Here is a 17,829-nt window from a genome sequence, read left to right as displayed (position 1 = left end):
TCAGTGTGATCATGTGATGTATCTGACCCCAGGAATGTGTCAATAAAGTTTCCCCTTCCTCGGACAATGATTTCACGGTGTTCTTATTTCAATTTCCAGGAGTTTATGTGTGAAAACGAGACAGATGGAAAAAAGTAGGTAAACTGATTATCATTTCAAAAATATTGGCCGTAACTGTTACTATACTCCAAAGAAAAAAAAAAGACACACTACGAAGGAACTATCCAAGGGGGCCAAAACAGTAAATGTGATGTGCATGTACAGACAAATAAATGATTAAAATTTACGAAAAAACTGGATGATTTATTCAGGAAAAAGAGATTCACAAATTCAGTAAGTCAATAACGCGTTGGTCCACCGCTGGCCATTATGAAAGCATTTATTCGGCTCGGCATCGATTGACAGAGTTGTTCGAGTCCTCTTGAGGGATATCGTGCCAAATTCTGTCCAAGCGGCGCGTTAGGTCCTCAAAATTTCGAGCCGGTTGGAGGGTCCTGCCCATAGTGCTCCAAAAACTATCAACTGGGGGACGATCCGGCGACCTTGCTGGCCAAGATAGGTTTTCTCGAGGATGAAGAGAAGCAGTCGATACTCTCGCCATATACAGGCGGAAATTATCTTACTTAAATCTAAGCCCTGCATGGCTTGCCATGAAGAGGATCAAAATGGGGCGTAGAATATTGTCGACGTACGGCTGTGCTGTAAGGGTGCAGCGGATGACAGCAAAAGTGGTCCTGCTTTGAAAAGAAATGGCACCCCAGACCGTAACTCCTGGTTATCGGACCATATCGGCGACAGCTGGGTCGGTATAGCACCGCTGCCGTCCAGAGCGTCTCCTGACCCATCTTTGGCCTCGAGTCTCATTGGCTGCAGGAGGATTTTGGCACCACGCGCTGCAGATTCTGAATCCGCACCAGATGGCACGGACGTCAAAGACCCCTAGAGGTCTCTGCGCCATCGCGCCATAAGCTGTGACGGCGCACACCTCCCGGCCCACGTTTAATGTGAGGGCGCCACGGTGGGGCACGTGGTCCCAGCAGCCAATAATGGCGTCCCTGATCATGTATTTAAGCGGCTGCCTCTCGCTCAGCGATATGCTGATGACACCGCCTTCCTGGCTCTCTATCCTACCCTTAAACGGTCCCAACATACCCTCCAAACCCACCTTAACCAGTTCACCAGCTGACGTAACCAGTGGTCCCTCCGTCACAACCCCTCCACAACCCAGGCAATCATCATAGGCCGCACCACCCGCTCCTTTCGTCTCAATGATTTCTACCTCACCCTTTATGGTCGTCCTATCCAGCTCACCCTCACCCTGAGATACCTCGGCCTCACCCTCGACCGACACCTCACTGGGACCCGTCACCTCCAGACCGTCCAGCAGAAAGCCCATTCCCGCCTCCGCCTTCTGGAACTCCTGTCTGGCCGGACATGCGGATTGCATCCTTCTACCATCACCAAGGTGAAAGGATATCAATGATACGATTCGCTGATGACATTGCTATCCTGTGTGAAAGTGAAGAAGAATTAAATGATCTGCTGAACAGAATGAACAGTCTAATGAGTACACAGTATGGTTTGAGAGTAAATCGGAGAAAGACGAAGGTAATGAGAAGTGGTAGAAATGAGAACAGCAAGAAACTTAACATCAGGATTGATGGTCACGAAGTCAATGAAGTTAAGCAATTCTGCTACCTAGGCAGTAAAACAACCAACGACAGACGGAGCAAGGAGGACATCAAAAGCAGACTCGCTATGGCAAAAAAGGCATTTCTGGCCAAGAGAAGTCTACTAATATCAAATACCGGCCTTAATTTGAGGAAGAAATCTCTGAGGATGTACGTCTGGAGTACAGCATTGTATGGTGGTGAAACATGGACTGTGGGAAAACCGGAACAGAAGAGAATTGAAGCATTTGAGATGTGGTGCTATAGACGAACGTTGAAAATTAGGTGGACTGATAAGGTAAGGAATGAGGAGGTTCTACGCAGAATCGGAGAGGAAAGGAATATGTGGAAAACACTGATAAGGAGAAGGGACAGGATGATAGATCATCTGCTAAGACATGAGGGAATGACTTCCATGGTACTAGAGGGAGCTGTAGAGGGCAAAAACTGTAGAGGAAGACAGAGATTGGAATACGTCAAGGAAATAATTGAGGACGTAGGTTGCAAGTGCTACTGTGAGATGAAGACGTTAGCACCGGAAAGGAATTTGTGGCGGGCCACATCAAACCAGTCAGTAGACTGATGACCAAAAAAAAACCATCCTCCACACCTACGAATCCCCCATCCATCCTATCCTCTGTTATGCCAGCATTGCCTGGATCTCCGCACCCACCCACTTTTACAAGGCCCTCCAAATCCTTGAACGCCATGCGCTCCGCCTTGCCTTCCGTATCCGCCTTCCTTCCCCCACACGGCTCCTGTATGAACTGATCCCCTTCCCCCACCTCCTCCTGTTCCTCCAACACCTCCGCATCCTTTACATTGTCTGCAGGCTCGATCCCCCCCACCCTCTGGTTTCCTCCTTCCTCTCCACCCCCTGCCTGTTGCCGCACCTCTATCACTGTATCCCTCCCTATCTCCACCTCCACACCCTCCATCCCCCTCATCAAGGCAATTTACAGTGCCTCCCCCTCCCAGATGATCAACTTCACCCTGGCATCTACTATTCTTTCCAACTGTAACCTGGCCTTGTTCCCCCCTCCCCAGGCCCCCCTTTTTCCTCTCCCCTCCTTCTCCCCATCCTTGCCTCTTTCCTTCCCACATCCCTCCCTACCTGGCCCTCTTCAGCGCGCCGCCCGCTCATCTCCCCCATCTCTTCCCCTCCCTCCCTTCTTCCGGTCTCCCTCATCTCCTTGCGCCTGGCAGATCCTCCGTTTTGATCATCATCAGTGTGCCACATCAGTATCGTGTTTAGTGCTGTTTCTCCTGTGCGTCAAGAGGTGTGATTTTAATCGTGTGCTGGCCTTGTACTTAGTGTCACTGTCTGTGTTTGTTATGTGCTACGCCATCTGTCGATACTTTTATGCTCCAGTCATACTGTGTCTTGTGTTCTTTTAATTTTCCCACCCCAGTGTGTGGTTTTTTGTGTGCACTACTTTTTTACGGATTTTATCTCCATTTTACAGTCGCCCCTTTTTTTGTCTATTGCGTTCCATGATGTTACCCCTTTTTTATAACTATTTTCACCATGTTTTCTCACCGAGCGAGGTGGCGCAGTGGCTAGCACACTGGACTCGCATTTGGGAGGACGACGGTTCAATCCTGCATCCAGCCATCCTGATTTAGGTTTTCCGTGATTTCCCTAAATCGCTCCAGGCACGTGCTGGGATGGTTCCTTTGAAGGGGCACAGCCGACTTCCTTCCCCGTCCTTCCCTAATCCGATGAGACCGATGACCTCGCTGTTTGGTCTCCTCCCCCAAACAACCCAACCCAACCATGTTTTCTCCTTTGTACATTTTTAAATGTCTTCTATTGTTGGTTCTATGTCTTTCAGCTGAAGAGCAGCGCATATGCTGCTGCCAGCCCGCCCCGATGGGGAATTGAAATACAATAAAGGAACAAAAAACAAAATCTCAGCCAGTCAGTCTAATCTTTGGATGCGTCTATTGAAATCTCGCCTCAGGCAGCGTATTTACGTTACTTTGTTCCATGTACGAGTGGACGCGGTTGATTCGTGAGGTTTTCTTGTGACCGTTGTTTCTTGCTTGTTGTTGTTCGTAAGGTCGCGCTCGGTTGCCCTTCGTTATTTGTGTCTCTCCTCTCCCGTTTGTGTTGTTCACGGGCCGCTCCGTGGGTCCCACTGTGCTTTCCTTCACGGCAACCCCGCGACTGGGACGGTCGCGGTTACAACAGGATTGTCTGCAGTGATGAGTCCTGCTTCGAACGCCATTTGTTGTTGTTGTGGTCTTCAGTCCTGAGACTGGTTTGCCGCAGCTCTTCCCGCTACTCTATGCTGTTCAAGCATTTTCACGACCACCATTGACCAGTGAAAAAGGGTCTGGGGACGCCCCGGACAGCTGCAGGATACCAACCAGACCACAGCTCTCCGTACGACCAGACAACCAGGAGTTGTGGTCTGGGGCGCCATTTCTTTTCATAGCAGGAACCCTTTGGTTGTCATCTGCGGGACCCTTACAACACAGTGGTATGTCGACGATTTTCTACTGACCTTCATGGCGCCCTCTCCTGGGCATACATTTCAGCAAGATAACACTGGCGCGCATAAAGCGGGAATTTCTACTGCCTGTCTTCGTGCGTGCCAGGCCCTACCTTGGCCAGCAAGGACGCTGGACCTTGAGCACATTCCGAGTACTTTGGGTGGGGGCGCACCAACCAGCTCGGGATTTTGGCAATGTGACGCGCAAATTGGACACAATTTGGTACGATATGCCTCAGGAGATCATCCAAAACTCTGTCAATCGATGCCGAGCTGAATAACTGCTTGCATAAGGGACAGACGTGGTCGGACGCAGTACTGGGTTAGAATTATACAGGGTGATTCAAAAAGAATACCACAACTTTATGAATTTAAAACTCTGCAACGACAAAAGGCAGGGCTAAGCACTATCTGTCGGCGAATTAAGGGAGCTATAAAGTTTCACTTAGTTGTACATTTGTTCGCTTGAGGCGCTGTTGACTAGGCGACAGCGTCAGTTGATGCTAAGATGGCGACCACTCAACAGAAAGCCTTTTGTGTTATTGAGTACGGCAGAAGTGAATCGACGACAGTGGTTCAGCGTGCATTTCGAACGAAGTATGGTGTTAAACCTCCTGATAGGTGGTGTATTAAACGTTGGTATAAACAGTTTACAGAGAATGGGTGTTTGTGCAAAGGGAAAAGTTCTGGACGGTCGAGAACGAGTGATGAAAATGTAGCACGCATCCAGCAAGCATTTGTTCGCAGCCCAGGAAAATCGACTCGCAGAGCTAGCAGAGAGCTCCAAATTCCACAATCAACTGTATGGAGAGTCCTACGAAAAAGGTTAGTTATGAAACCTTATCGTCTGAAATTGGTTCAAGCACTGTCTGCAGCTGATAAGATTAAAAGAATCGATTTCTGTGATTTTATCCTTGCTGAAATGGAAACAGATGAATCTTTCGTTTCAAAGATTGTGTTTAGTGATGAAGCAACTTCCCACACTAACAGGAAAGTCAACCGTCACAATGTCTGTATATGGGGCACTGAGAATCCGCGGGAAACAACTCAGTATGAACGTGACTCGCCTAAGGTGAACGTTTTCTGTGCCATTTCAGCCAGTAAAGTTTTTGGTCCCTTTTTCTTCGAAGGTGCTACTGTAACTGGACTACAGTATCTGGAGATGTTAGAGAATTGGCTGTTCCCTCAGCTCCAACAAGAAGCACAACAATTCATATTTCAGCAGGATGGAGCGCCACCACATTGGCACTTATCTGTCCGTAACTACCTGAACGTCAGCTACCCGAGGCGATGGATCGGCCGCCAGGCAGCCCGTGACAGAGCACTTCATCACTGGCCTCCAAGAAGCCCTGATCTTACCCCCTGCGATTTTTTCTTATGGGGGTATGTTAAGGATATGGTGTTTCGGCCACCTCTCCCAGCCACCATTGATGATTTGAAACGAGAAATAACAGCAGCTATCCAAACTGTTACGCCTGATATGCTACAGAGAGTGTGGAACGAGTTGGAGTATCGGGTTGATATTGCTCGAGTGTCTGGAAGGGGCCATATTGAACATCTCTGAACTTGTTTTTGAGTGAAAAAATACCTTTTTAAATACTCTTTGTAATGATGTATAACAGAAGGTTATATTATGTTTCTTTCATTAAATACACATTTTTAAAGTTGTGGTATTCTTTTTGAATCACCCTGTATATTAATATCTTGAGCTACTGACGGGTGTTGATATATATCAACGGGGAAAGGTGAAAATGTATGCCCCGACCAGAACTCGAAACCAGGATCTCCTGCTTACAAGGCTGATGCTCTATCCATCTGAGCCACCGAGGGCAGAGAGGATAGAGCGACTGCAGGAACTATCTCCTGCACATGCCTCCTGCGAGACCTACGTTCTCACCTTATATGTCCACACACTTCATTCATAGTGTCCCTACCGAATGCACTCTTTATTCGTGGAAGACAATCCTTCCAAGTCCAATAAGAGTTCGGGTAATATGTGTGCATGCACACAGAAGAAGAAGATCATAGCCGGTATTGCCAAAACTACACTCATGCTCATAAATTAAAGATGGTTGCAGAATGTGGTGCCACACAACGTGGCAGCAGACAAAACTGGCGCTAATAGCATAGGCACAAAGGGAACACACACGACACAGGTCTGTAAGTCCACGGTATTGGCGATGAGTTGAGAAAACCGTCCCGAAATACATGTGCTACAAATCGCCACTGTTTCCTGCGCATCTACCCCGACATCAGTATGGGATATGACCACCGTGCACACGTACACAGGCCGCACAAGGGTTGGCATACTCTGGATCAGGTGGCCGAGCAACTGCCGGGGTACAGCCTCCCATTCTTGCAGCAGGGTCTGTCGGAGCTCCCGAAGTGTCGTAGGGGTCTGAAGACGTGCAGCGATGCGTCGACCGAGAGCATCCCAGACGTGCTCGATGGGGTTTAGGTCTGGAGAACAGGCAGGCCACTCCATTCACCTGATACCTTCTGTTTCAAGGTACTCCTCCAAGATGGCAGCTTAGTGGGGCCGTGCGTTATCATTCATCAGGAGGAAGGTGGGACCCACTGCACCCCTGAAAAGGCGGACATACTGGTGCAAAATGATGTCCTGATACGCCTGACCTGTTACAGTTCCTCTGTCAGAGACATGCAGGGGAGTACGTGCACCAATCATAATCCCACCCCACACCATCAAACCACGACCTCCATACAGGTCCGTTTCGAGGACATTAAGGGGTTGGTATCTGGTTCCTGTTTCACGCCAGATGAAAACCTGGCGAGAATCACTTTTCAGACTATACCTGGACTAGTCTGTGAACATAACGTGGGACCACTGTTCCAATGACCATGTACTGTGTTCTTGACACCGGGCTTTATGGGCTCTCCTGTGACCTGGGGTCAGTGGAATGCACCTTGCAGTTCTCTGGGAGAATAAACCGTGTCTGTTCAGTCGTCTGTAGACTGCGTGTCTGGAGACAACTGTTCCAGTGGCTGCGGTAAGGTCCCGAGCGAGGCTGCCTGCAGTACTCCGTGGCCGTCTGCGGGCACTGATGCTGAGATATCGGTCTTCTTGTGGTGTTGTGCACTGTGGACGTCCCGTACTGTAGCGCCTGGACACGTTTCCTGTCTGCTGGAATCGTTGCCATAATCTTGAGATCACACTTTGTGGCACACGGAGGGCCCGTGCTACGACCTGCTGTGTTTGACCAGCCTCCAGTCGCCCTAGTATTCTACCCCTCATAACGTCATCGACATGTGTTCTTTGAGCCATTTCCAACACACAGTCACCACTAGCACGCCAGCACACTTACTCGCTGCCCCGTACTCTGACATGCACCGACACACCTCTGCGTATGTGGACTGCTGCCAGCGCCACCGTGCGACGACCGCAGGTCAAATGCACCGCATGGTCATAGCCCGAGGTGATTTAAACCCGCAAACCGCCCACCAGAGCGTTGTTTCACCATCTATCAGCATTATACTTTATTTATGAGCATGAGTGTATTTACTTATATGGAAATGGCGTCTCTTCTTTCGGACATGTCCGAAAGAACGGACACCTTTCCATATAAGTATACAGTACTGAGTTGGTCAGTTTTTACGAAACGGTCAGTGCCTTCATGGAAAAATAACTGCGGTTGCCTTCAGAACCATGATTGTACCTAGACGTAAAACTCTTCGTCCGAAGGAAATCGGCAGACGCCAAGCCAGGGCTCCAAAAATATCGAAATCGAATGGAGAGAATTCAGGACTGTACAGAGGTTGTGTAAGGGCTTCCCAGCGAAATTTGTTCAATGTAGTCTTAACAGCAGCCACGCGAGCTCTGGGAAACTCGTGTTGGCTTTTCTGTTTGACTGCATCAGTCCGCTGCTCATTGATTATCAGGAACTCGGCGCCACAATTAATCCACAGTGCATAGTGGACGCTTTGCAAACACTCAAGCGCACCGTCAGCACAATTGACTGCAGTCGTCATTCTGTTGCAGGCCAATGCCCTCCCACATGTTGTCAAGGTTGTTTCGATTGTGCTATAGAATTTTAGGGTGGAAGTCCTTACACATCCTCCGTACAGTCCCGACCTCATCCCATTCTATTTCCAGCAACAATATGTTGTTGTTGTTGTTGTGGTCTTCAGTCCAGAGACTGGTTTCATGCAGCTCTCCATGCTGGTCTCTCCTGTGCAAGCTTCTTCATCTCCCAGTACCTACTGCAACCTACATCCTTCTGAATCTGCTTAGTGTATTCATCTCTTGGTCTCCCTCTACGATTTTTACCCTCCACGCTGCCCTCCAATACTAAATTGGTGGTCCCTTGATGCCTCAGAACATGTCCTACCAACCGATCCCTTCTTCTTGTCAAGTTGTGCAACAAACTCCTCTTCTCCCCACTTGTATTCGGCACCTCCTCATTAGTTACACCATCTACCGATCTAATCTTCAGCATTCTTCTGTAGCACCACATTCCGAAAGCTTCTATTCTGTTCCTCTCTGAACCATTTATCGTCCATGTTCCACTTCCATACATGGCTACACTCCATACAAATACTTTCAGAAATTACTTCCTGACACTTACATCTATACTCGATGTTAACAAATTTCTCTTCTTCAGAAATGCTTTTCTTGCCATTGGTAGTCTACATTTTATATCTTCTCTACTTCGACAATCATCAGTTACTTTGCTCCCCAAATAGCAGAACTCTTCTACTACTTTAAGTGTCTCATTTCCTAATGTAAGTCCCTTAGCGTCACCTGATTAAATTAGACTACATTCCATTATCCTCGTTTTGCTTTTGTTGATGCACATCTTATATCTTCCTTTCAAGACACTGTCTATTCCGTTCAACTGCTCTTCCAAGTCCTTTGCTGTCTCTGACAGAATTACAATGTCATCGGCAAACCTCAAAGTTTTTATTTCTTCTCCATAGATTTTAATTCCTGCTCCAAATTTAATTTTTCTTTTGTTTGCTTTATTGCTTGCTCAATATACATATTCAATAACACAGAGGATAGGCTATAACCCTGTCTCACTCCCTTCCAACCACTACTTCCCTTTCATGTCCCTCGACCCTTGTAACTGCTATGTGGTTTCTGTACAAATTGTAAATAGCCTTTCGCTCCCTGTATTTGACTCCTACCACCTTCATAATTTGAAAGAGAGTATTCCAGTCAACCTTGTCAAAAGCTTTCTCTCATCAATATATGGAACGTATATTGTGTTCGAAGATTACTAATTTCGTCGATGAGAACGGTCTATTGACACACACAGTCGACACGGATTTAGAAAACATCGTCATTGGGAAACACAACTATCTGCCTACACACACGAAGCGTTGGGTGCAATTGACAAGGTATTTCGATTTGATTCCGTATTTCTCGATTTCCAGAAGGCTTTTTACACAGTAGCACACAGCGGGTTTGTAGTGAAATTGTGTGCTTATGAAATATCGTCTCAGCTATGTGAATGGATTCGTGATTTCCTGTCAGAGACGTCACAGTTCCTAGTAATCGAGTAAAACAGAAGAGATTTCTGGCGTACCCTAAGGTAGTGTTATAGGCCTTCAGCTGTTCCTTATCTGCATAAACTATTTAGGACACAAGCCACCGTCTTAAGTTGTTTGCAGATGATGCTGTCGTTTATCGTCTGGTAAATTCAGCGGAAGATCAAAACAAATTGCAAAACGATTTAGAAATGATATCTGTATGGTGCGAAAATTGGCACTTGAACCTAAATAACGAAAAGTGTGTCATCCACGTAAGTGCTAAAAGGAATTCGTTAAACTTCGGTTACACGATAAACCAGTCGAATCTAAAGGCTGTAAATTCAACTAAATACCTAGGAATTACAAGTACGAACAATTAAAATTGGAAAGAACACATAGGAAATGTTGCGGGGAAGGCTAACCAAAGATTGTGTTTTATTGGCAGGACACTCAGAAAATGTAACAGATCTACTAAGGAGACTGCCTACACTACGCTTGTCCGTCCTGTTTTAGAATACTGCTGCCCGGTGTGGGTTACCTTACCAGAGAGGACTGCCGGAGTACATCGAAAAAAGTTCAAAGAAAGGCAGCACGTTTTGTATTGTCGCGAAATATAGGAGAGAGTGTCACAGAAATGATACAGGATGTGTGGTGGAGATTGTTAAAACAAAGGCGTTTCTCGTTACGGCGGAAACTTCTCCCGAAATTTCCATTACCAAGTTCCTCCCACGAATGCAAAAATTTTTTGTTGACATCGACCTACATTGGGAGAATCGATCATCATTATAAAATAAGGAAAATCAGGACTAGCACGGAAAGATACAGGAGTTCGTTTTCACCACGCGGTGTTCGAGAGTAGAGCAATAGAGAATTATTGTGAAAGTGGCTCGATGAACTCCGTGAAAAGCACTTAAGTGTGATTCGCAGTGTGTCCATGTAGCTGTAGATGTAGATGTAGTTTCTTGGAGTCCTGAAGAACGACGTTCGTAATTCCTTCAGACGAAGAGATGCTCCCCTGGCTAGAAGCATGGCTCTGCAGTTGACCGCAAATATTTTCCCAGGTGGGCGTCAACCGTCTGTCTCGCGACAGGATATAAACTTATTAACAGTTGTGGAGATTACTTCTCAAATAATTAATCAGTTTACTTACTTTTGTTCGAACTGCCTTGTTTTCATTTGAATGCCCCGTATATCAATTGGAAGTCGAGAAAGAATGTGCTGTAACTCTGAACAGAATTTCCAGCGTTCTACTTCACTGTAAACCTCTTATTGTCAACCTCGTTTTTATTCAGAAATTTGGTTCGTCACGTACACATGGTTCTTTCTTCCTTGTCCTCTGCAGACGCCCGAGTGGCTTATACATGGTGGTCCATTGATCGTGACCGGGCCAAATATCTCACGAAATAAGCATCAAACGAAAAAACTACGGAGAACGAAACTCGCCTAGCTTGAAGCGGGAAACCAGATAGCCCTATGGTTGGCCCGCTAGATGGCGCTGCCATAGGTCAAACGGATATCAGTTGCGTTTTTTTAAAAATAGGAACCCCAATTTTTTATTACATATTCGTGTAGTACGTAAAGAAATATGAATGTTTTAGTTGGACCACTTTTTTCGCTTTGTGATAGATGGCGCTGTAATAGTCACAAACGTATAAGTACGTGCTATCACGTAACATTCCGCCAGTGCGGACGATATTTGCTTCGTGATATATTACCGGTGTTAAAATGGACCGTTTACCAATTGCGCAAAAGGTCGATATCGTGTTGATGTATGGCTATTGTGATCAAAATGCCCAACGGGCGTGTGCTACGTATGCTGCTCGGTATCCTGGACGACATCATCCAAGTGTCCGGACCGTTCGCCGGATAGTTACGTTATTTAAGGAAACAGGAAGTGTTCAGCCACATGTGAAATGTCAACCACGACCTGCAACAAATGATGATGCCCAAGTAGGTGTTTTAGCTGCTGTCGCGGCTAATCCGCACATCAGTAGCAGACAAATTGCGCGAGAATCGGGAATCTCAAAAACGTCGGTGTTGAGAATGCTACACCAACATCTATTGCATCCGTACCATATTTCTATGCAGCAGGAATTGCATGGCGACGTCTTTCAACGTCGTGTACAGTTCTGCCACTGGGCACAAGAGAAATTACGGGACGATGACAGACTTTTTGCACGCGTTCTATTTAGCGACGAGGCGTCATTCACCAACATCAGTAACGTAAATCGGCATAATATGCACTATTGGGCAACGAAAATTCCACGATGGCTGCGACAAGTGGAACATCAGCGACGTTGGCGGGTTAATGTATGGTGCGGCATTATGGGAGGAAGGATGATTGGCCCCCATTTTATCGATGGCAGTCTAAATGGTGCAATGTATGCTGATTTCCTACGTAATGTTCTACCGATGTTACTACAAGATGTTTCACTGGATGACAGAATGGCGATGTACTTCCGACGTGATGGATGTCCGGCACATAGCTCGCGTGCGATAGAAGCGGTATTGAATAGCATATTTCATGACTGGTGGATTGGTCGCCGATGCACCATACCGTGGCCCGCACGTTCACCGTATCTCACGTCCCCGCATTTCTTTCTGCGGGGAAAGTTGAAGGATATTTGCTATCGTGATCCACCGACAACGCCTGACAACATGGTCAGCGCATTGTGAATGCATGTGCGAACATTACGGAAGGCGAATTATCCGCTGTTGAGAGGAATGTCGTTACACGTATTGCCAAATGCATTGAGGTTGACGGACATCATTTTGAGCATTTATTGCATTAATGTGGTATTTACAGGTAATCGCGCGATAACAGCATGCGTTCTCAGAAATGATAAGTTCACAAAGGTACATGTATCACATTGTAACGACCGAAATAAATTGTTCAAACGTACCTACGTTCTGTATTTTCATTTAAAAGACCTACCTGGTAGAGCACTTGCCCGCGAAAGGCAAAATGTCCCGAGTTCGAGTCTCGGTCCGACACACAGTTTTAATCTGCCAGGAAGTTTCATATCAGCGCACACTCCGCTGCAGAGTGAAAATCTCAATTTGGCGACCTACCTGTTACCAGCTGTTCGTCTAAAATTGTGAGCCATATGTTTGTGACTATTACAGCGCCGTCTATCACAAGGCGGAAAAAGTGGCCCAACTAAAACATTCACATTTCTTTACGTACTACACGAATATGTAATAAAAAAATAGGGGTTCATATTTTAAAAAACGCAGTTGATACCCGTTTGACCTATGGCATCGCCATCTAGCGGGCCAACCATAGCGCCATCTGGTTTGACCCTTAAAGCTAGTTTCGTTCTTTGTAGTTTTTTCGTTTGACGCTTATTTCGTGAGATATTTGGCCGTGAGCTTCGTTAGCAGAGACAGTAGTACGACTGAGGGTAAAATCTTCCGAGTTGTTAGGCCACATCATATTCGCCACAAGCGTCTTCACTGCTCGACGTTCCGGTCCGTGTGCTGCAATCTCCCTCAGTATTCCTCTCGCGTCTCCGGATGTCTGAACACTCATTCATCCAGAGACGCCAGTCCAAGAGCGAAGAGAACCGCGGCGGATGGACAGAAAACGTCGAGCAGTGAACAAGATTATATTATATTAGATTAGATTAGATTAGATTAATACTAGTTCCATGGATCATGAATACGATATTTCGTAATGATGTCGACCGAGTCAAATTTTCCAATACATGACATAATTAAGTTAATTTAACAACATACTTAAGTTAATATAACAACTTTTTCATTTTTTGTTTTTTTTATTTTTATTTTTTATTTTTTTAATTTTTTTTATTTATATCTAAAAATTCCTCTATGGAGTAGAAGGAGTTGTCATTCAGAAATTATTTTAATCTCTTCTTAAATACTTGTTGGTTATCTGTCAGACTTTTGATACTATTTGGTAAGTGACCAAAGACTTTAGTGCCAGTATAATTCACCCCTTTCTGTGCCAAAGTTAGATTTAATCTTGAATAGTGAAGATCATCCTTTCTCCTAGTATTGTAGTTATGCACACTGCTATTACTTTTGAATTGGGTTTGGTTGTTAACAACAAATTTCATAGGAGAGTATATATACTGAGAAGCTACTGTGAATATCCCTAGATCCTTAAATAAATGTCTGCAGGATGATCTTGAGTGGACTCCAGCTATTATTCTGACTACACGCTTTTGTGCAATAAATACTTTATTCCTCAGTGATGAATTACCCCAAAATATGATGCCATATGAAAGCAACGAGTGAAAATAGGCGTAGTAAGCTAATTTACTAAGATTTTTATCACCAAAATTTGCAATGACCCTTATTGCATAAGTAGCTGAACTCAAACGTTTCAGCAGATCATCAATGTGTTTCTTCCAATTTAATCCCTCATCAATGGACACACCTAAAAATTTGGAATATTCTACCTTAGCTATATGCTTCTGGTTAAGGTCTATATTTATTAATGGCGTCATACCATTCACTGTACAGAACTGTATGTACTGTGTCTTATCAAAATTCAGTGAGAGTCCGTTTACAAGGAACCACTTAGTAATTTTCTGAAAGACAGTATTGACAATTTCATCAGTTAATTCTTGTTTGTCAGGTGTGATTACTATACCTGTATCATCAGCAAAGAGAACTAACTTTGCCTTTTCATGAATATAGAATGGCAAGTCATTAATATATATTAAGAACAGCAAAGGACCCAAGACTGACCCTTGTGGAACCCCATTCTTGATAGTTCCCCAGTTTGAGGAATGTGCTGATCTTTGCATATTATGAGAACTACTTATTTCAACTTTCTGCACTCTTCCAGGTAGGTACGAATTAAACAATTTGTGCACTGTCCCACTCATGCCACAATACTTGAGCTTGTCTAGCTTGTGGCTAATATGACGTGGCCTAACAACTCGGAAGATTTCATCACTAGTGACTAGGGCCATGAAACCCTGCAGACTTACATAGCAGCATAAGTGTTTGTGTTTTTCCAGCTCCAGCACCACCAGGTCCAGAACATGCAGCTGCAGGCGGCAGTGAACGGCTACTCCCAGCTGGGTTCGACGCTCGGTGAGTACCCATCAGTCTACCATAACCATGGTTTGGTCTTTGTACGAACCGTCCTAACTCATATTCCACCTTCATCGCCTTGTGTGCCTGGACCATCAGTGACGAAGTGTGGTAGAACGTGCCTTTCACTGCCTTCCTTTACCTTTATATCCATACACACGGTTCTCTTGCCTGCCCCGTATACCCTCAGTGCATGGGAAGCTGCGAGGTTCCAATCGTGTAGTCTGAACTACAGCACCTGTCTGCCCTCTGCAACTACAAAATACTGGGTGATAAAGATCAAGGCACACTCTTCATGTAAGTAACTACTCCGAAAACCACTGTGAAGTGCATAGCAGAGGGTACTTCCCGTTGCACCAGTTATTAGGACTTCTTCCCGTTCCGTTCACATACGGGGCGCAGTTCAGCTAACGGTTTAAATACCTCTGTGCCGTGTTGTGGTTAGTCTCGTGGTTAGTCTCTTCAAGGGGGTCCGTAGGTCGATGGAAGGTCCAACACACCCACTGGCAGTGGGGTGTTGGACCCCCTTGAAGATGTCTCCCGCAGTCGGAGACGAAACGTTGGGAATCGACACAGAATTCATCAACCGACCACGGCATAACAGCCCGGATAATTACAATGGACATGATATTTCCGGCCGTGAAAGTTTACATTTTAGTGTTAGTCTCGTGTCGTCCTCACAGTTGATATGTGAAGATACGTAGGGGCGTCTACTATATTCCTGCATTCATAATGTTGGGTCTCGAAACTTTGTATGTAGGCTTTCTCAGGATAGTTTGCATTGATCTTCATGCATCTGTCAATAGAGTTCTCTCAGCGCCTTTGCGACTCTGTCCCATCTGTAAAATAAACCTGCCCTTCCCTGTATACATTCCTATCATTGTCATTTTATTATTGAAGTATCTGCGCTAGCAGAATAAAAATCGGGAAAACACAAGCCCGAAAACAATTTATTGGACTCACCAAAATGAACCAATAATACAGGGTGTCCCACTCAAACCTACCTGGTTTCAAAGACCCAGGGGAAAAAAAAACCACAGTAGGTACAACAATGAAAAATGCACCACATTGTAGAGCATCTCAAAGAATTTATTTATTTATCATCAGTACAACTCTACATGTGAACCATTTGTACCACGAAGAATATAGAGTCTATACTCCACTTCTTGCCAAGTTATTTGTAACATTTCCTCTGTTACTGTTTCAATCGCATCAGTGATACGATGTCGCAATGAAGGAATATCGTCCACATACACGCGGTCCTTCACGAATCCCCACATGAAGAAATCAAGCGGCGTAATGTCGGGTGAACGTGGTCGCCAGGCAATGGTTCCCCTGCATCCGATCCAACGATTGGGAAATTTTCAATCCAAGAACTTGCGAACAGCCATTGGCCAGTGCGGCGCATCTCCATCTTGTCGAGAAATGATGTCGGGTTACAAGTCTTGTATCTGAGAGTACACAAACTACTCCAACATGTGTCAGATACACTGACCGATTCACTCTTTGTTCCGCAAAGAAGAACGGTCCAACAATCGTGTCATGCATTAGCCCGCATCAGACGTTTAGTTTAGGTCTATCACGAACATGTTCAGTGACAAGGTGCGGATTTTCCGAACCCCAAATTCGAGCATTGTGCCTATTAACACTTCCTAATAAATGAAAAGTTGCCTCATCTGAGAATAAACATCTTTCGAGGAAGCTGGCATCCACATCAATACACTGCAGCATATCTGCAGCAAATTGTTGTCGCCGTGGTTTGCCGTTTGGCGTCACGTGTTGCGGATTTGCACTTTGTAAGCACACATACGAAGGCGCTGGTGAACTACACGATGCGATGTTGCTCGAGGTACAACAGGTTACCTAGATGCTTCACGAACTGACTTACGTGGGATTCTGAGAAACGTTTGTCTGATGTCCTCCACTGTCTCTTCTGAAACTCCGTAATGTATGCCGCCAGAATGTTTCAGAACAATTCCTATTGCGAGTAACTTCCTATACCATTCCTTAACTGTTTTCACATCAGGTGGATCACATTCATACACACAACTATAATTTCTTTGATCACAGTATGAAGGCTTTCACGACCGGATGACATATCTTCTGGTAAACCTTCCGGGATGTAAGGTCGTGGTCCATGAAACTCTTCAGCTCCTAGCGTTTCGTCCAGAGCTGCGCTGGACGTCTTCAGAGGGGTGTTTCTCCTCCGGTGAGTCTTGCCGACTGACGGGTCGGACGTCTGAGAGCGACTTACATATCGTAGAAAGTGGGCGTGACCAGAGTTACACGTGATATGCAGAGATAATCTGTGTCAAAGATAAAACTTAACTATCGATCGTAATCTCGTCACGGATAAAACTGTCTAGGAATTCTGTAGTGCTACTGTCCAAATATCACTAAGTTTCATGGTCTCTTCTTTCCGATTAAAATTATCCCTATGTTTATATATTTCAATTGCTTCTCTACAAAGTCGTGGGTAATAGTTCGTCGTCGTAGATAAAATTTTTGTTTCGGAAAACCGCACTTGATGATTTCCTGACTGAAAAGCGTGTTCTGCTACAGCCGATTTATCTGTTTTTCCTAATCGGCAAAGGCTTCTGTGTTCTTTTAACCGTGTATTTACGCTTCTTTTTGTTGTTCCAATATAAACTTTTCCACATATTGGAACAACAAAAAGAAGCGTAAATACACGGTTAAAAGAACACAGAAGCCTTTGCCGATTAGGAAAAACAGATAAATCGGCTGTAGCAGAACACGCTTTTCAGTCAGGAAATCATCAAGTGCGGTTTTCCGAAACAAAAATTTTATCTACGACGACGAACTATTACCCACGACTTTGTAGAGAAGCAATTGAAATATATAAACATAGGGATAATTTTAATCGGAAAGAAGAGACCATGAAACTTAGTGATATTTGGACAGTAGCACTACAGAATTCCTAGACAGTTTTATCCGTGACGAGATTACGATCGATAGTTAAGTTTTATCTTTGACACAGATTATCTCTGCATATCACGTGTAACTCTGGTCACGCCCACTTTCTACGATATGTAAGTCGCTCTCAGACGTCCGACCCGTCAGTCGGCAAGACTCACCGGAGGAGA

The 17,829-nt window shown here is 45.3% G+C and overlaps 1 protein-coding gene across 1 annotated transcript in view; it reads left to right on the top strand.

Annotated features, from left to right (window-relative positions):
* LOC126108841 (forkhead box protein L2-like) overlaps positions 1-17,829 on the top strand; it is an 87,543-nt gene that overhangs the window by 51,979 nt on the left and 17,735 nt on the right. The window contains exon 8 of the mRNA XM_049914204.1: positions 14,650-14,725. Within this exon, the coding sequence (XP_049770161.1) occupies positions 14,650-14,725 (76 nt within the window). The remainder of the gene's footprint in view (positions 1-14,649; positions 14,726-17,829) is intronic.

Source organism: Schistocerca cancellata, chromosome 11 (assembly GCF_023864275.1).
Source record: "Schistocerca cancellata isolate TAMUIC-IGC-003103 chromosome 11, iqSchCanc2.1, whole genome shotgun sequence".
In the NCBI taxonomy this organism is placed as follows: Eukaryota; Metazoa; Arthropoda; class Insecta; order Orthoptera; family Acrididae; genus Schistocerca; species Schistocerca cancellata.
Note: the sequence above shows the minus strand (reverse complement) of the source record. Positions and strands in the feature narration are given on the sequence as shown.